This window comes from Crotalus tigris, unplaced genomic scaffold (assembly GCF_016545835.1).
Source record: "Crotalus tigris isolate CLP2741 ecotype Arizona unplaced genomic scaffold, ASM1654583v1 scf7180000018040.1558517, whole genome shotgun sequence".
NCBI classification, from domain to species: domain Eukaryota; kingdom Metazoa; phylum Chordata; class Lepidosauria; order Squamata; family Viperidae; genus Crotalus; species Crotalus tigris.
Genome location: NW_024096790.1, coordinates 499246 through 516480, shown reverse-complemented (window position 1 = coordinate 516480; position 17235 = coordinate 499246). Strand labels below are relative to the sequence as shown.

Sequence of the window (17235 nt, the reverse complement as noted above, 5' to 3'; positions counted from 1 at the left end):
ACTCAGTGTTGGCAAGCTCTGCATACTGCTTCCAATCACCCCATATAGAAAACAGTTATTATTCCATGAAAAAGTTCCTCCAAAATGATACCTTAGCCACAGAAGGTAATGCTGATGCCCAGTTCTTATACTTGGAAAACCTGGGATATCCAACAGCTTTCCTCAGATAGCAATCATGTATTTCACACGTATGGAGGATATATAGTCCACAAGCAACTGCATAGCCTCCCCAATTGGCAACACCTGCCGCAGAAAAGTGCCATTAAATAAAATGTTTGAGCTAAAACAACTGAATGGTACTTAATAATACAAAGGACCAGCCTATAACTGAAATTTAGCACAAGTAATGCTTGGACAACAGGAGGAAACGCAGCTTTCCCCATCATTTCTAGGATCAACAGAATCTTGTTGTGCTTTGGCTTATTTGTTCAGAGAGTAATAGGTTGATCTATGGCTTTTAGAGCAACAGTATAATTTGTTCCTGACCTTCTAAAATCTGGTTTAGATTATTTTCAAAACATGCACCTATTAGAGGGGCCTAGATAATTTGGATTCCACTTAGTATTAGTTCTACCCAGCATGAACAACAATCAGGGCATGGAATTTTATTACTTATTTAATTTGAATTGTGCTACCCTGATTACAGAAGAATAATCTCCAGGTCCCAAGGTCCCTAAAACCAACAATCACTTAATCTTGTAACAGGTAAGTTAAAGCCTATGGTTTACCATCCAGACCTCCATAACTTCCAGGCGTAGGGAAAGAACTTTAATGGCATCACCTGAATAGACCAGGGGTCTGAATAGCTTCAGCATACTTATGATAATTAACTCCACAAGACTGTCCCCCCACTTCCAAGCTCTTAAATTGCTCCAGAACAATATCATGATCAAAGGTATTAAAGGCTGCTTGAAGATTATGGAAGGCCACCCCCATTTTAAGCCGTACAGAGGTCATCAGCAAGTATGATCAGTGCCATTGCAGTACTGATCTGAAATCTGCCTGAAAACCTGCCTCTCTGTATAATCCGCTTCCTCTGGCACAGGAAATCTTCCACCTTCTCAATCACCTTCTCTAAAGTAGGTTAGAAACCAGATGAAAATTGTCCAGATTCATTGCATCTAAAAATGGCTTCTTGCGAAAAGAGCAAACCACAGCTTCCTTCAAAAGAAGCGGAACCATCTCCTCCTTCAAAAACGCATTCAGTTAACCTCCAAGAGGTTTGATTTAATCTGGATAAGAAAGCAGTGGAAGCCATTTTTTCCAGCTTAAAGGAGGATCACGCACGGATATAACAGACCCTGCTAGCCTTTCAGATGATCTTGAAGACCTGGCTATGTGCCAGGGCCTGGGGTCCCAGGTGTTTCCTGGCTATGTTGACAACAATGGCTTATAATATCTCTTGGCTTCTATTTGTATTTAATTCTTTTTTGTACTGTGTTTTTTTTTTGGTAAAACTGTGTTTTAACTGTTTTGTTTTTATGTATACTCACTGCTCTGAGTCATTGGTTTGAGATAGGCAGCTACACAAATTGAATAAATAAATAAATAAAATAGTGGCACAGAAGTTTGTGGAAGGGAGACTTTTATATTGTAGCACTTGTGGTTTGAAATACTTCACAGAGAATTGGGGAAACAGACCAGCCTCTATACTGCCAACTTTTTTGCAAGGACTTGAAAATGTGGTTCTGTTCCAGGGCATGGAGGTAAGATTTCTAGTTGGAGCCCATGAGATGCTATTTTAATTCTAGTTTGATTTTTTTTTCTTATCTTGGCTGTCAGTTATATAATCTATTTTGATACTGTTCTGTTTTTAACTGTTGTTATAGCTGTCCAGAGTCACCATTATGGCAAGATGACAAACAGCTTATTTAATGATTTAGTTATCTAGGTGATGACTGAATACAATAATCAGAAAAGGTAATGGAGCTTTTTTTTTAGTTTCTTATGATTTTGCACATGTGCCTGGTTTGGCTTGTTCAAGTCTTACCTGCAACAACCGCAAAATCAGCTTCCACGTCACAAGCTATGATATCTCCATTTTTAATATGCTTCTTTGTGGCTTCTTTTACTTTTCCCATTCCTAATTCATTTCCTCCATCCCCAATACCTAAATTAAAATGGAAAAATTTACATTGGAATATTACAGTACTAAATGTAGATTTTTATATCAATGATCCCTGTAGAAAATCTAATGAAAAATTAAAAATCAGTGGAACTGTTAATATTATGTACAGTAAATAAACCTTTTATTTACAGAACTGTCACATGCCTACTGTGACAACTTCCCATGAAAACTGCACTCTGGGTAACCACTAAAATACCCCAGCTTTATTAATCGTGCATATTAAAATTTGTATCTGCTTTCACAGCTACAAAGAAAGATAATTGAATGAAACATCTTATTGGAAAATTTAGACTTCTTCCATTTCTTTCTCCATCAATTTTGCCAGGATGAGAAAATAATCAAAATCGTAAATGTGATTGGAAATTTGAACTGTTGCCTAAATTGCTGACTTATTAATATTAGCATATGTGCATGTTTATCCATCTGCAAGTTTAGGTAAAAAAACTCTATAATATCAGAATAGTTGGGACATATAGTTGGTACTAATGTATATATCAATTAGGAATTGATATATACATTAGTACCTGGCAGGTGGTACGTGATCCTACATAGCCTAGCCAAGTGTAGCGGGGGAGGGAATGAGCCAAAGCGGCGCAGCGCAGGACTTGCCATGAGAGAGTCATTGGGAGCTGCAGGACTGCTGGGGCAAGACAAAGGCCCCAGGATCGGCACTTCTGGCTCTCCCAGAAGAGAAAGGAGGAAGGGGTGGAGACAGGAGAAGCTATAAAAGGAGGCAGTTTGGCGGGAGAATGGGAAGGATTTGGAGAGACCAGTGCCTGAGAATGGGAAGGCTTTTTGCAGAGATCTCTGTGTGAGAATGGGAAGGCTTTTGCAGAGACATGTATGTGAGAAAGAGAGAAAAAGCTTTTTGTGAGAGAAGCAGTGGGGAGAAGAGAAGGAGATGGGAATGAGAAAGAGAAAGAGGGAGGCAGGGAAAGAGGGAGGGAAACAGGAAGGGAATGAAGGGAATGGGAATGAGGAGGGAGGGAGGGAAGGAAGGAGGGGAGGGAGGGAGAGAGGAAGGAAGGAGATTGGTATGAGAGGGGGGGGTGGGTCTGAGGGAAGTCCTATCTTAGCACTTGGCCAACAGCAGCCCTTCTGCCCTTTCACCATCCCCTTGCCCCCTCCTCCTGGCCTATCCTGGTGATCTCCCATCCTATTGCTGAGGATGATTTGGTTACAAATCTGGGTCTCCTCACATGGAGAGGGAATGGGCCTCCCTCTGACCCATCATGAGCAGCCTGGCCAAGGAGAGCGAGCACAGCAGCAGCAGCAGCCTCGAGGAGAAGGTAGGCGCAGCCGGATGCCCCCTCGGGGAAGTTGAGCTGGACTGGGTTGGGCTGCAGAGTCCTGGTGCCCCAGGAGGTCGAAGGCTGGGCTGGGCACTTGCCCTCCGCTGCCCAGGACTCTGGGCAGCCCGCACCACTGCCTGGGAATGCCCTGGTGGACCATTTGTTAAATGAGTTTTGCCCCATTTTACGACTTTTTTTGCCACATTTGTTAAGTGAATCACTGCAGTTGCTAAATTAGTAACATGGTTGTTAAGTTAATCTGGTTTCTCCATTGACTTTGCTTGTCAAAGGGTTGCAAAAGGGGATCATATGACCCTGGGACACTGTGAGCATCATAAATATGAATCAGTTGCCAAGTATCCAAATGTAAGTCACATGATCCTGGGGATGCTACAATGGTCATAAGTCACTTGTAACTTTGAACAGTCACTAAGTGAACTGTTGTAAGTCGAGGACTACCTGTACTTTATCACTTTTTTCCTTTTTTTTGTCATCAAGCTTTTGACACCTTGCTAGGTGATTTGTGGTACTTGAATATTGTCATATCCTAAAAGTGGTACAATCAGTGAAAAGGTTGAAAAGCCCTGATATATACCATCATAGCCTGGCCAAAACATAACAGCCATTATCTTTAAGGATTACAAAGCAACAATTATAATAGTTATTATAATTATTTGGGTCTTCTAAAAAAATCACAGAATACATGTTTTCAAACTTGACCAAATGTTAATGTATGAGATAAATTCTATTTAAAATCGTATAAAGTTATTAAGGAGATACTCCCTCCCAGCATATTCTAAAATATGCTACTGATACCATTAAACTTTATTACTTAGTTTGATCAATCGTGACACACATGGAGCATTGCATTTTATTTCACCATTGTCTAATTAGCTTTATTGAATTTTCAATTAAAATAAAATTGCTTCTGCTGAATAATTCCAATAGGCATGTAATTTTTATGTATTTACAATTTTTGTACATGTGTGTACAAACCAAACTGACCACAAAGCACCCATACTTTTTCACTTATCATTTCTTTACTTCCCTTCCACTACATCAATATACTGAAATAAGATGTCACATCTGCTGTATGTTTGCATATGCATTTTCTCCTCAAAGCCCGAACTGGGTGTGTATTCCTGGCCTCCCCTTATTTTGAGGAACATCATTGACATGTTGAATTTATATGTGTCTACTTTTGTCCCAGAAATTGGAAATTGCTCTAATAGAAATTCGTATTTATTTATTTTATTTTATTTATTTATTTATTTAATTTATTTATATGCCGCCCAATCCCAAAGGACTCAGGGCGGCGTACAAAATTAAAACAATCATCGAGAATAAAACAATAAAATAATTCAATCATACCGCAAGTCCGATCATGTCCCGCCCCCCCCAGGGACATCAGCCCCAGGCCTGCCGGAACAGGAGAGTTTTAACGGCTTTCTTAAAGGCCGGCAGGGTGGGAACCTCGAACCTCGGAGGGAAGTTGATTCCACCAGGTCGGAGCCACCACAGAAAAGGCCCTTCCCCGAGGGCCCACCAGCCAACATTGTCTGACTGACGGGACCTGAAGGAGGCCCAATCTATGGGACCTCACCGGTCTCTGGGAACTGTGCGGCAGTATGCGGTCCTGTAAGTAACCTGGCCCTATGCCATGAAGGGCTTTAAAGGTGATAACCAACACCTTGAATTGCGTCTGGAGACCCACAGGAAGCCAGTGCAGCTCGCGGAGGATAGGTGACACGTGGGCGTACCTTGGCGCGCCCACAATCACTCTCGCGGCTGCATTCTGAACCAACTGCAGCCTCCGAACGCTCTTCAAGGGTAGCCCCATGTAGAGCGCATTACAGTAATCCAGTCTTGAGGTGACGAGGGCATGAGTGACTGTGAGTAAAGCCTCTCGGTCCAGATAAGGCCACAACTGGTGCACCAGGCGAACCTGGGCAAAGGTCCCCCTGGCCACAGCCGATAGATGTTGTTCCAAATTTAGCTGTGAGTCCAGGAGGACACCCAAGTTGCGTGCCTGCACTGAGGGAGGTAAATTTGCCCCCCCCAGGACTAATGATGGACCATCCAGTTGACCTTTGGGAGGCAAGACCCAGAGCCACTCGGTCTTGTCAGGGTTGAGTCTAAGCCTGTTCACCCCCATCCAGACCCTCACATCTTCCAGGCACCGGCACATCACATCGACTGCTTCACTGAAAGGACACGGGGTGGAGATATATAATTGGGTATCATCCGCGTACTGATGATACCTCACCCTGTATCGCCGAATGATCTCACCCAGCGGTTTCATGTAGATGTTAAAAAGGAGGGGGGACAGGACCGAGCCCTGAGGCACCCCATGATCGAGGCGCCTAGGGGTCGATCTCTGTCCGCCCGCCAGCACGACTGTGAACATTTGAAACCTTAAGAGAGTTAAATATTACTTATCAATTTGAGCACCAATTCTTTTGTCTCCCCTCAGTTATTTCAGTTGCATAATGGACCCGGTTCTTAATGTCTTCAAGTAGTTCATAGTAACAGTAATACTTTTATCAGATCATTGAAGGAAAATACACATACTGTACCTGTAGTAGTAATTCCTGGGAGAGTTTGTGCAGCTATAAAGAGTTCATCAATGGGATCTACTAAATGTTTAATATTAACTTTTCTTGCGTTATAGTAATTACCATCAGTAGCCACACCAGCACGTTCTATTGCTATTAAATGATTAAATCTAAAGAAAAAAAAATAAAAAAAGAATTAAGATTCAATTCTAATGCTAATGATACCTTGACGTACCCACCATTACTCATTAAGGCTTCTCAATTCAAATCAGAAATACAAGTTGCAACAATTTTGATGAAAATGTGGTCACTAATAATAAAAGTTATTGAATGAAATGATTAATATCACATTAAATTATCCTGTGGCGAGTTGGCTACAGTGAGTTGGCTGCGGCAAGCTGTCCTAGACCCCTCTGAGATATGCTAGAGTTTGGCATTACTTTGCTTTTGGGGACATATACCTTGGTTTTTCTGGATTCCCATCTTCACATAAGAACTGCAGAGCTGAATCTGGAGAATTGCTTTGGTAACTGATTACAGGAACTGGTGTTTCCAGTATTTCTAGAATATAGAGAAAGACAAAGGTAAGTTGGATCATGACATTAATCATGCCATTGTTAGGCCTGTGAAGAGGGTCCTCCAGGCATGCAGGAGCTGCTGTGCCTTCAAGCACCTGCACTTACTTCCCTCCTACAGCCTGTGGATTCAGAGAGAGAGAGATGTTGCTAAAGAGCAAAGAGCCTCACCAAATAATCTGCACATGCCTGATCACTGTTTCACAATTATTTGTTTTGTCTTCCCAATATTAAATAGGATCAGTTGTGTGGCTGAAATTTTCAGGACATTCTCCTTCTTTGTAAAATAGGATGAATGTAAAGAAAGATGTGACTAAGTCAGACCTAAACATGTGGAAATTCTACTGATTTCAATAGAAGAATATTAAAATGTTTTTAACAAATTTTTTTAAACCAAATTATTTCTGTTTTTTTATACCTTGATTAGATTATTCCCAGTTCATTTGCTCAGAATAATTAAATCCCACAAAATACTGGGTGAAATATTTAATTGCAATATAAGACCCCCTCCCATTTTAAAAGGAAATATTTTGGTGGAAAAAAAATGTTGTCTTTCTTTCAAGTAAACGGAATATTCACTGTAAGAAAGCTTAATTATATGTCCTAAATCCATCCCCATTTCTCTTCTCAAAAAAGAAACAAAGAAACAAACAAAAAACAACCCCCAAACCCCAACAATTATGAAGGAAAAACTGGTGACAGATAAAGGTCATTCTAACAAGAGTAAAGATGGGCAACTATGGCCCCTTTACAACCTGTGGGCTTCAACTACCAGAATTCCTGAGCCATAGGTGCCTACCCCTGAAGAAGAGCATCTGCAGGGAAGAGGAGAGACTGGGACCAAGACAAAGATGGCAAGCACAACCATGCATCAAAGCTGTCCCTTTTGTGCATGTATGCAACACTGATACATGTACAACGGCCAAGATGCACCTGCCATCTTGACTTTTGTACCCTTACCCTTATGAATACCTCTTCACTCCAATAGCATGAGGTTCATATTTGTTACTTATGGAACTCAAAAGAGTTTTCCATATAATTAATTCTATTGGGGTTCATGGGAGATACAGATGCTAAAACTTCTTTCCCCAGATAAATACCTTTTACTGATAAAAACATATATGATATGACATATTATATGATGAAAACATATTGTATGTTCTATGTTCTAAGTACTGGAAATTAGAGTTACTATAGGTATCACTATATTGAACTCTGATTGAGCTCCAATGGAATTTGACCTGGCTCAGAGCAGTCTTGGGAATTCTGAACTGGTATAGCTTACTTCAGATTTTCCTGGTTATCACATCTTGATCCTTGAATGGAACAGGCCAAATTCTAAACACTAGTTTTATACATATTTAAAGGGATCTAGTCACAGATAATACACAAAAACCTATCAGCTCTCAGTGGAGGAATGGAAGAGGAAAACCTCAAAGATTCAGACTGCTGTACTCTATGCTGAAAGACACTCTTTACTAACCACAAGGGTTAGATTCACACAATGCATTACACCAGAACCAAGTAAGGCTACCTGAGGAACCATCTCACCCCAATAGGCTTGACCTGCTCCATTTCTATCAGCAGAAGGGGCATGCTGTGGATTCCATCAGCCAAGGAACTGCAGCTGGCGGAGTCCAGGAGAACAAGCTTTTTCTGCCATGGCTGCCACCCTTTAAAATATCATCCTCCTAGAAATAAGATCTGCCTCCATCCTCTTGGCCTTCTGTAAGTGACTAAAAATCCAGCTCTGCCAACTGGCTTTGGGCCCTCCAGTCTGAAGGTGCTAGTAGGTTAGATAAGATCCCACCTCCACCCCAGTTACACACTGATCCTTTATTTAATTTACTGATAATATTAATCATTTCAGTTTTAAGATTTGATGTTTTAATGTTTCTATTTTAATTTTTATATTGCTTTTGTGCTACTGTAAGTCACTCAGAGTCATTTGATGGTAAAACGGAGGCATACAAATTCAATAAATGAAGAAAATAAACCACCTTATAGTTTAGAGCAAGGGTAGGCAACCTTGGCTCTATTATGGACTTCAATTCCCAGAATTCCTGAGTCAGCTATTCTGGGAGTTGAAGCCACGAGTCATAAAAGAACTGAGGTTGCCTACCCCTGGTTTAGAGTGATAAATGCAGTAAAGCCAACCTAGTAGATTTACCTAGATATTTGTTGTGATGCTGGCAAGAGTTTTAAATATATTTTTTTTACAAAACACTATCATAACTATGTAATTTCCGATCACATACTGGCAGTATTGTCATAATACATGCATTTGAGAATTACTACTCTAGATTTTAAAACAGGAACATAAAAAAGAAGTCAACAATAAAAAAATGAAAATGCACAATGTGGACAGTTTCAATTTTTAAGACACTGAAACCCTCTTTCTATAGGCTATAACGGGCCATGTCATACCTTGCTCAACAGCTTCCTTGATTATCTTTCTATTTAAATCGAGAGCTCTTTGATCCGTTACTATAACTACATTTTTTCCCATGGCTTTCAAGATTGCTGCCATTGCAATGGCTCCAGGTGGCCCATCATTTTCTTCAGGAGGTTCATACTTGAAATGGGTGGGAAATCCTGTAGTAATCAACACCGACTTTGCATGGGAAAGCGACAGGCAGGCCTTTAGAAGTTCATCCGGAGAAAACAGATGTTTCACACCTCTGTTCCCTAAGCATGGATAATACAAATATTTTAGACTAAGAACATCCTGAGGATACTGGCTTGCCATGGACATTTATTTAAAAATAAAACTAGCTTGTTTTGATTGCTGATAGATAAAAAAAAATCTTAAAGCTGACAGATGCAATGGCTCACAGTATCAGGAAGTGAGACAGAAGAGAAGATTTCAGAGCTGCTATACCAGATTTTTCTTCTTGCCTCAAGGAGCACATTATTTGTTTTGGCCTCCCTCTGATTTTTTTATCTCTTCAAAACAACATTTGATACATCATTCATTCATATTCTATAGAAAGTCTCTGCAAAGTTGAGCTACAAGTTAAGTATTAACTTAAATGATGACCTAGGGCTAAAAGGGTAGTTTGGAAATAAATGCATGCATTAGAGGTAGGATTTTTTATTCAGTTTTTGCTTTTGACAGGATTGCTGCAGAAAATTATACAGAGATTGCCTTTTCTAGTAGATGTTTTAAACTCATAACATGGTTGTGTTTTTTCTCTTACCTGGATCTATCGCTATTATATTTTCTAAGCATATAATTTTCTTTACAGCTGCTGTTGAAGCAATGCTATAATGCAAAGGATTCTGAGAAATACAGTAGACTTCAGGGAGATCTTTATCATTACCAGATGCATCATCTTCAATTTCCAAATCAGTGATAAACATGCAACCAGGTGAATGGGTAAAAGCCAGTGGAGCCTCTGGGAAGTAAAGAAAAGCTCAGTAAGCAGTGTACAGCAGGAATTAAAGCCTTTCTGTCTGCGATGAGTTTGATCATGTGAATTTTGAGGACATGGGCAGAGTTCTCAGAGCCATTAGTGCAATCACCTATAGGTTAGCTCCATGTCCTGGGATAAAATGGTGGTGAATTTACCCTTGAGTGAAGGGTGGTCCCTTTTGTTCTGAAAATACAGTGATGCACTGTCTCCTTAAGAAATTATAGCTGGTCCCCCAAATAGTGAACATTTGTCTAGTCATCAAACCTCTGCTTTGGGAGAAAGGATATGAAAAAAGTGATGTGCGAGAAGAGATAGTCATGAATGAAAATATAATAAATGAATATCAACAGAATATAACAGTGGGTGCCCAGAAAAAAGACCAAATACATGACTATTTTACTACTGCATACTCTATAGCTGGTAGAGTCTGGTAGCTCCTTAATTATTAAAAGGTGTAAATTTTATTAAAAGGTGTAAATTTTCATGAGTTGCCACTTAATCGGATACAAAGAGTGTCTAGGCTGATACAGGTAATCCTCAACTTACAACAGTTCATTTAGTGACCATTCAAAATTAAAATGGCACTGAAAAAATTGATTGATGACTGTTTTTCACACTTACGACCATTGCAGCATCCCCATGGTCATGTGATCAAAATTCAGATGCTTGGCAACAGACTCATATTTCAAGTGTCCTGGGGACATCACCTTTTGCAATTTTCTGACAAGCAAAGTCAATGGGGAAACCATATTCATTTAATAACCATGTTACTAGCTAATCACTAATTGCAGTGATTCACTTAACGATAGATAGATAATAGATAGAAAAACCTGATCTATAAGAACCTTGAAAACAAAGAATTATCAAACATCAACCTGAATTTGTCAAGAATATACCTTGCTACACTATTCATGTGTAACATGTAACTTTCTCAGTAGAACACAAGGATGTTAAAATCATAATGTACTTCAGCAAAGCATTTGATAAATTACATAGTAATTAGCAAATTTGTATGGACTGGTTGGCATGACAAGTAGATATTCAGCTAGCTCAATATCCTATTCCAAGAATGTTCATCAAATGGTTCCTTATCACATTGGCAAGATATCAAGTATTGGCTCATCTATTCTTCATTATTTCATTAATGATTTGGATAATGAATTATAAGGAATGCTCATAAATTTGCAGTTGATGACCAGCTTATAGCTTATTTTCTAAAGATAGAAACAAAGTAATAGTGTTTAGTCAAAATCTCAAACAAATGATCATAATTTTTATTAGGAAATTTTAGAATTGCATCAACAGAATTTCCAAATCATAAGAAACAACCACTCCATTGTGTTCTGATTTGATAAAAGTTTCTAAAATGTATATCATAAATAAGTGGATCTCAGGTAAATACTGCCTTACCCCTATCGTGGCTGGGTACACAGAAAAAAGAAATGTAATTCTTAAATGCTTAGCATGTAGGAAGAATCCAAATCATAACATTATTTTACAGGACTATTCTGTGCATGATTAGGGGAAAATTATAGCTTTGTGGAAAAAATATTCTGCAAGGTTAAGTTCAAGGAAAAAGAGAGGATTATCAGAGTTGCTGGTTCTTTTATGTAGGTTATATTTTAAAGTCTGGACACATGAGAAAGCAAGACTCAGCGCAGAAGACCTTGAGGCTTGGAAAAAAACAAAAGCAATTGTAGAAGAGGCCAACAGAAGAGAAGGCTGATATTATCACAGATGATGTGAGTATGAGCTTATATAAATCCAAAGAAGCAATTACTGCAAGTATATTTGTCCACTGAGTCATGAACAATCAGAAGTGACCAAACAACAACTTTTAAGCATCACTGGTTTGCTGTAATAAAGCAGCAGTTCTGGTAATTCCACTAAATACTTACTGCAATTGATGACAGCTTCTATTCCTGTTACACCACAGGCCCAAAAGACTGGTACATCTCCAGGATGAGCTTGAACTGCATCACCAAATTCTGGACTGGAAAGATCTTTAATTCCTAACAAATCTAAAATGAAAATTTATTAATACTCAAGCAGAAATGTAGAAAACAGCCACTTGTCTGAAATGGTATAGGGTCTCCTGCTTCAGCAGGGGGCTGGACTAGGACCTTCCAAGGTCTCTTCCAGCTCTATTCTATTCTAAAACCCAATTAGGCTGAGGCTTAATGTTGCAAAACATCTGACAATTCCCTGGGAGAGAGCCTGGGATGTGGCCTGGAAAGTGATATTGGTGGGATACTGTTGCATAGGATACTGGCATCACAATTCCTAGTAAGATCTTGGCTGAATTCTTTTAAATCCTCTTACTTGTACATACTGTCATTACAAAACTAGACTGTACATTAGTAAGCCAGACAAGCCTAAGGTTTGTTACTTTTCTATCTCATGCATGCTTTGTATTATAGATCATAGAAACACAGGAAAAAAAAATACACTGACCAGAAGAACCAATGTGAACTGGTGCTCCATGTGATTTTTTCATTGGATGAGTGATTTGCACACACTCTTTCAGTTTATCTTTAGGTATATATCTCATAGTTACTATTAGATTACAGTGAAAATATTCGGTATCACAGCAAGGAACAGCAGTCTGGTAAAGTTTTAAAAAATGATCCAAGCATTAAGAACAATGAAGCAATCTCCAAAGGCTTTTTCTTACAAGTAGAAGGCACCATATCTCTGAGATAAATGCAATTGGGTGATAAAAGGCCACAAGATTAATCACTAGCATGTTCAGTTGCCTTCACCCACATATCATTTATTATCACCTTTATGAATCATATGGTGTGGTATTTAAGCTCATGCCATTGCTACTGCTAACTTTCCCTTTAATTGCATGGTCACAGCAACTAAACATTGAAACATTAGATAAATTAGTAATGTCATATTAGATTTGTTTTATTTTTGAATAGTATTAAGTTATAAATGTTTCAAGAACATATTTTGCAACTAAATAAAAATAGTGAGATATTACAGTAATAGAGATTCAGCATGAAATATAAGATTGTCGTCCCACAATAACCAGAAGTGAGAATACAGATTTTATTGGTAAAGATATTCCTTGTAATTAAACTAATCGCAACATGAAAACAGGTGTGGTTAATCACATGCTGATCAGCTTATTCATTTTGATTCCTTTGCATTGAGAAAGGAATCAGACTATAGTACTTGTCAATCAAATAAAAGGGGAAGCTGAGCAAATTGAATGCTTTATGTCTTGTGCTGTGATTAATAGCTGATCCTGAGAAATATTTTGCATTTGTTTAGAGAAAAAGGCAATTTTTCCTTCAGCTAAGAACGGGTTATATCACTAATAGCGAAAACTACCTGCTTGTGACTACAAAAATCCAAATGACCATCAGATGGCAGCAAAGAATTATTATTTTTTATATCTATCTGTTGCCCTCTGATGGTTATTTGCTTGCTCTGATGAATTAATCTTCATTAATTCATCTTCATTAATCAAATACTTATATGTTCTGAAACAAAACTGAATTTTCCAAAGTAATGCTTTAATCACTTTGTACATTTGGAAATATTTAGAAATAATTTCAATACTTCATAGGCCCCATATAGTTCCAGGACTTTAGAAGGCATAGAAAGAAAACACTATTATTTATCTTATTGTTGGAGTAATTACCTGGTTCGTGTTAATGGGTGGGAATACTTCTGTCACATTGCAACTAAAATGGCCTCTCTTCCTATTTTTTTTAATAAGCAGTGAACACATCCAGCCAAGAGAAATAAAAAAGATATCTAACATATTACAAATCAAATAATTCTATATTTGACAGCAATTGAGTAAAACAATACTGAAGTTATCAGCTAAAAAAAGAAATAAAAAAATGGAAAGAGTGAAATAATTGGCTGTTCTGCTCACTAGAGGCTAGAAAAGAGCATTAGAATTTTGTATGTACCTATGTGCAACCTAAGAATGCCTACTCGCATTCTTTCTGAGCTAATACAAATTATTATTTCTATTGTATCTGCAACTATTTATATAGTATTATGTGTATTAAGAAACATCCCCAGCAGGTGGCAGTACTTGGCTAATGTTGTTTGAGTCTACAAGCTAATGGGTGTTTGAGCCACATTAATACTTGGATGGGAGATCTTCAGGAGATACTGTCCCAAAGGTGCTTTTTCCAAAAGGGAACTGGACTCTCTTGGTTTTTTCCTATGCAATTTTTTCTTCTATTCTTACCTTATACATGCTTACATTACATTTCTGTTCCACATTTCTTACAGGAATGCCAGCTTTCTGGAGTGCCTTTTCAAATGTAAAACTACAGCCTAGATAAAAGGTCACCATGTCTTTAAACTGTTCAGAATATTCTTTTAGATTTGTCAAAATTCCTGTGGATATTCCATGTTCATATTTCTTGTATTGCAAGCAGTCACTTCTGAAAAACGAATTACAATCGTCATTGGACTAGGTACTTTATTTCTGACTCTTAACAAAATATCTACTTACTTTCAGAGAAATGGTCACTGAACTCAGTGGGACATATTTTTAAGTAAAATGTCATGTCATCTAGATTAGTTTAAGGATCAGTTCTTACGTATAAAGGTATGTAAATGTTGAGAAATAGAATCACACTGCCTGCACAAAAAATTGCACTCGTGCTTTGCACTTTCCTGGGTCATGAGAAAACATTATAACTTAGTTTTATTTTAAATCTCTCTCTCCCTTATAATTCACATACTTATAAAAACTGTGCAACCCTACATTGTGTTTTGAAAATTAAAAAGTCTGAAATAATAGAAAACATTGAGATTTTTGCAGTAAAGTAGCCTGAATGCCCAGAAATGGTAAATGGCACTAAAATATTTCTTGATAGTTTCCAACACAGACAACTCTATACATACCTTATATCAGAACTGTTGCTCAAGAAAGGACATTTCCATTCCCCTGGCTTACTTCTATACAGCAAGGGAAGTGGTCCATCATTTGCTTGACAAAATTTTTCAAAGTCATCAGCAAAAGATTTATGTATAATTACAACATTTGCCTGTACAAATCCTGTAAATATAAAAAGGCAGAAGTTTAATTTAATGTTATTTACTCAAATAAAAATATTTATCATTTTTTGGATGTAATCAATCATAAAAGTGAAAAATATATTTCTGATATAGTGATGTATTTACTTGCAAGAACATCTTTTGTATCAAATTCTTTCTCCCATGTTGCTTGCTTAGATATTGCCAATTATGCACATATCTCACATTCAGATTAATTGACAAAGGTATAGATAAATCATAAATTTATCTCACATGTTCTCAGCATAATTTTTAAATAACATTCTATTTCACCTAATCATCAATGCTCTTATATTCTATGATTTAATAAAATTCGGTGTCACCTTAACAGTGACACAGAAAGAACGAATTTTAGTAGGCTGCAAAAATTTTGTTTTGCTTCCATGTAGGGGTTGTCTGTTTGTTGCAATCAAGATTTGCTGTTCCTTTTTAAATCTAACATTTTGAATTTTAAGTATAACTAAACTAAGAGTAACCTTACTTAACAGAATGAAAATCTCTGTATAAATGGAGCATAGTATCCTCCACTCAGTGTGACTGTGGGGTCCCATGTCAAACTGCAGAGCATATTGTGACTGTCCAGTATCTGTTTTTTTTTTTTTAATTTAAACAATGCTGCACTTCAATGGTTATACGGCCTAGGCATTAATACTTGAATGTATATATCTTTTTGACATTTATATTTTATTGGGTTCTATTAATCTAGCTGAAATGTTAACTTATATTGCTAGTCCAGGTATAATATGTCACATACTAAAGAAATAACAGAATGAAATTTAAATCTGAATAAACATAAATAATATTTTACTGAATGTTACTGTAAACACTTTAGTACTGTATGTTTCAGTCTCAAACCTTTCATGAATCCCAGCTGAGTCCATTAGTCACCTGGGCTAAGCCAATCAAACAGGCTCTACCTCTTTGCAGTGGGCTGGCATGAAGAACTCCAGGGCAAGGGGGCATGGTCTGAGCATGACAAGTGAGTGACTTTAATTTCCTCCAAACCTAGAGCACTATGTCACTATCCCAACATAAAAACTAATATCTAGTGTGTAACATCCATTGTGGATTGGACCGTTAATAATTTGGATGAGGTCCATGGTTGCCATGGTGGCCACAAACTCCTGTGCCTGATAGGATAGCCACAGCCATTCCCTTACCTGTGCCCTGAGATTGTGGTATATTTCACAAAGAAATTTGGCCTGTGAAAGAAGGTCCTGGCTGGTACAGTAGTGGCGTGCATATAGGTGGCATATAAGCAGGCAGCCAAAAAGACGAGGGTGGGGATAGGGAGGGGGGAGTTCGAGAAGAGGCAGTCTCTTATTTTACTGAGGCTCAAGGCTAGGAATGGCTTAGATTTGGGGGGGGTGCTTGTCTAACCAGTGGTAGATTCAGTTAAGAATGGCAATCGGGACTGCTGGAATTGCTGCCGCTAAGTCATACAATCACATGATGTCACACATTATATTGCACTGCTTAGTGATGCAAATTCATTCCCAATTACTGTCGTTAACTGATTACTTGTACGTACTCAGAAGCATCTCTTCCTGGTTTTGATTTTAAAATATTGCCAGGTAACATCCTGCCGAAGACTCATAAAATTCACAAGACAATAAAATATTTTCCACCATTTTAAAATCAATACCATTACAGGAACAAAATCTTTGAGAGATGCTACCATAGCAGATTTGAGGTAAGAGATTTAAACTGGTTTTTGAAAAGATTATTTGAATGTACTTAAAGTATGAAAATATTTAGGAAGCTAAAAATACATTTGTAATTCCAAAAGTTTCACATGACCATGGAAGTTTGGATTTAGCCATTAATTCCTGTAGTGATCTGTCCCATAATCTTTGTTTAATACAATGAAATGCTGAGGTCCTACCCCTGGAAAATAAATAATTATGATCAATACCAATCTGACTAATCTTGAGGTAACCTGCTTAAGCTACATATCTATAAAAGATTCATTTGGAATTTCATGAAACAGCCCTTCTTTGTTGCAAAGATGTCTATTTGCAACCAAAACTTAATATTAAAATGTCACCATCAAGGCAAGTCTGCACACCAGATATTCACTTTGGTGCCGTCATAGGAAGTCAAAATAGAAACAGGTAAATCATAAGGTTGAAACGATGAATAAACAATAAACCCTGTGCTGACAAAACAACAAGACAAGACAGATTGAGTTTGATGTAGTGATTAAGATGCTGG

At 37.9% G+C, this 17235-nt stretch overlaps 1 protein-coding gene across 3 annotated transcripts in view; it reads right to left on the bottom strand.

Moving 5' to 3' along the window:
• DGLUCY (D-glutamate cyclase) overlaps positions 1–17235 on the bottom strand; it is a 29140-nt gene that overhangs the window by 2201 nt on the left and 9704 nt on the right. For all 3 annotated transcript variants that reach the window (XM_039346943.1, XM_039346944.1, XM_039346942.1), the window contains 10 exons: positions 14851–15004; positions 14186–14384; positions 12421–12571; positions 11865–11987; positions 9751–9948; positions 8978–9238; positions 6437–6536; positions 5997–6145; positions 1991–2110; positions 92–243 (listed from right to left, as the gene is read on the bottom strand). In XM_039346943.1, the coding sequence (XP_039202877.1) occupies positions 92–243; positions 1991–2110; positions 5997–6145; positions 6437–6536; positions 8978–9238; positions 9751–9948; positions 11865–11987; positions 12421–12571; positions 14186–14384; positions 14851–15004 (1607 nt within the window). The remainder of the gene's footprint in view (positions 1–91; positions 244–1990; positions 2111–5996; positions 6146–6436; positions 6537–8977; positions 9239–9750; positions 9949–11864; positions 11988–12420; positions 12572–14185; positions 14385–14850; positions 15005–17235) is intronic.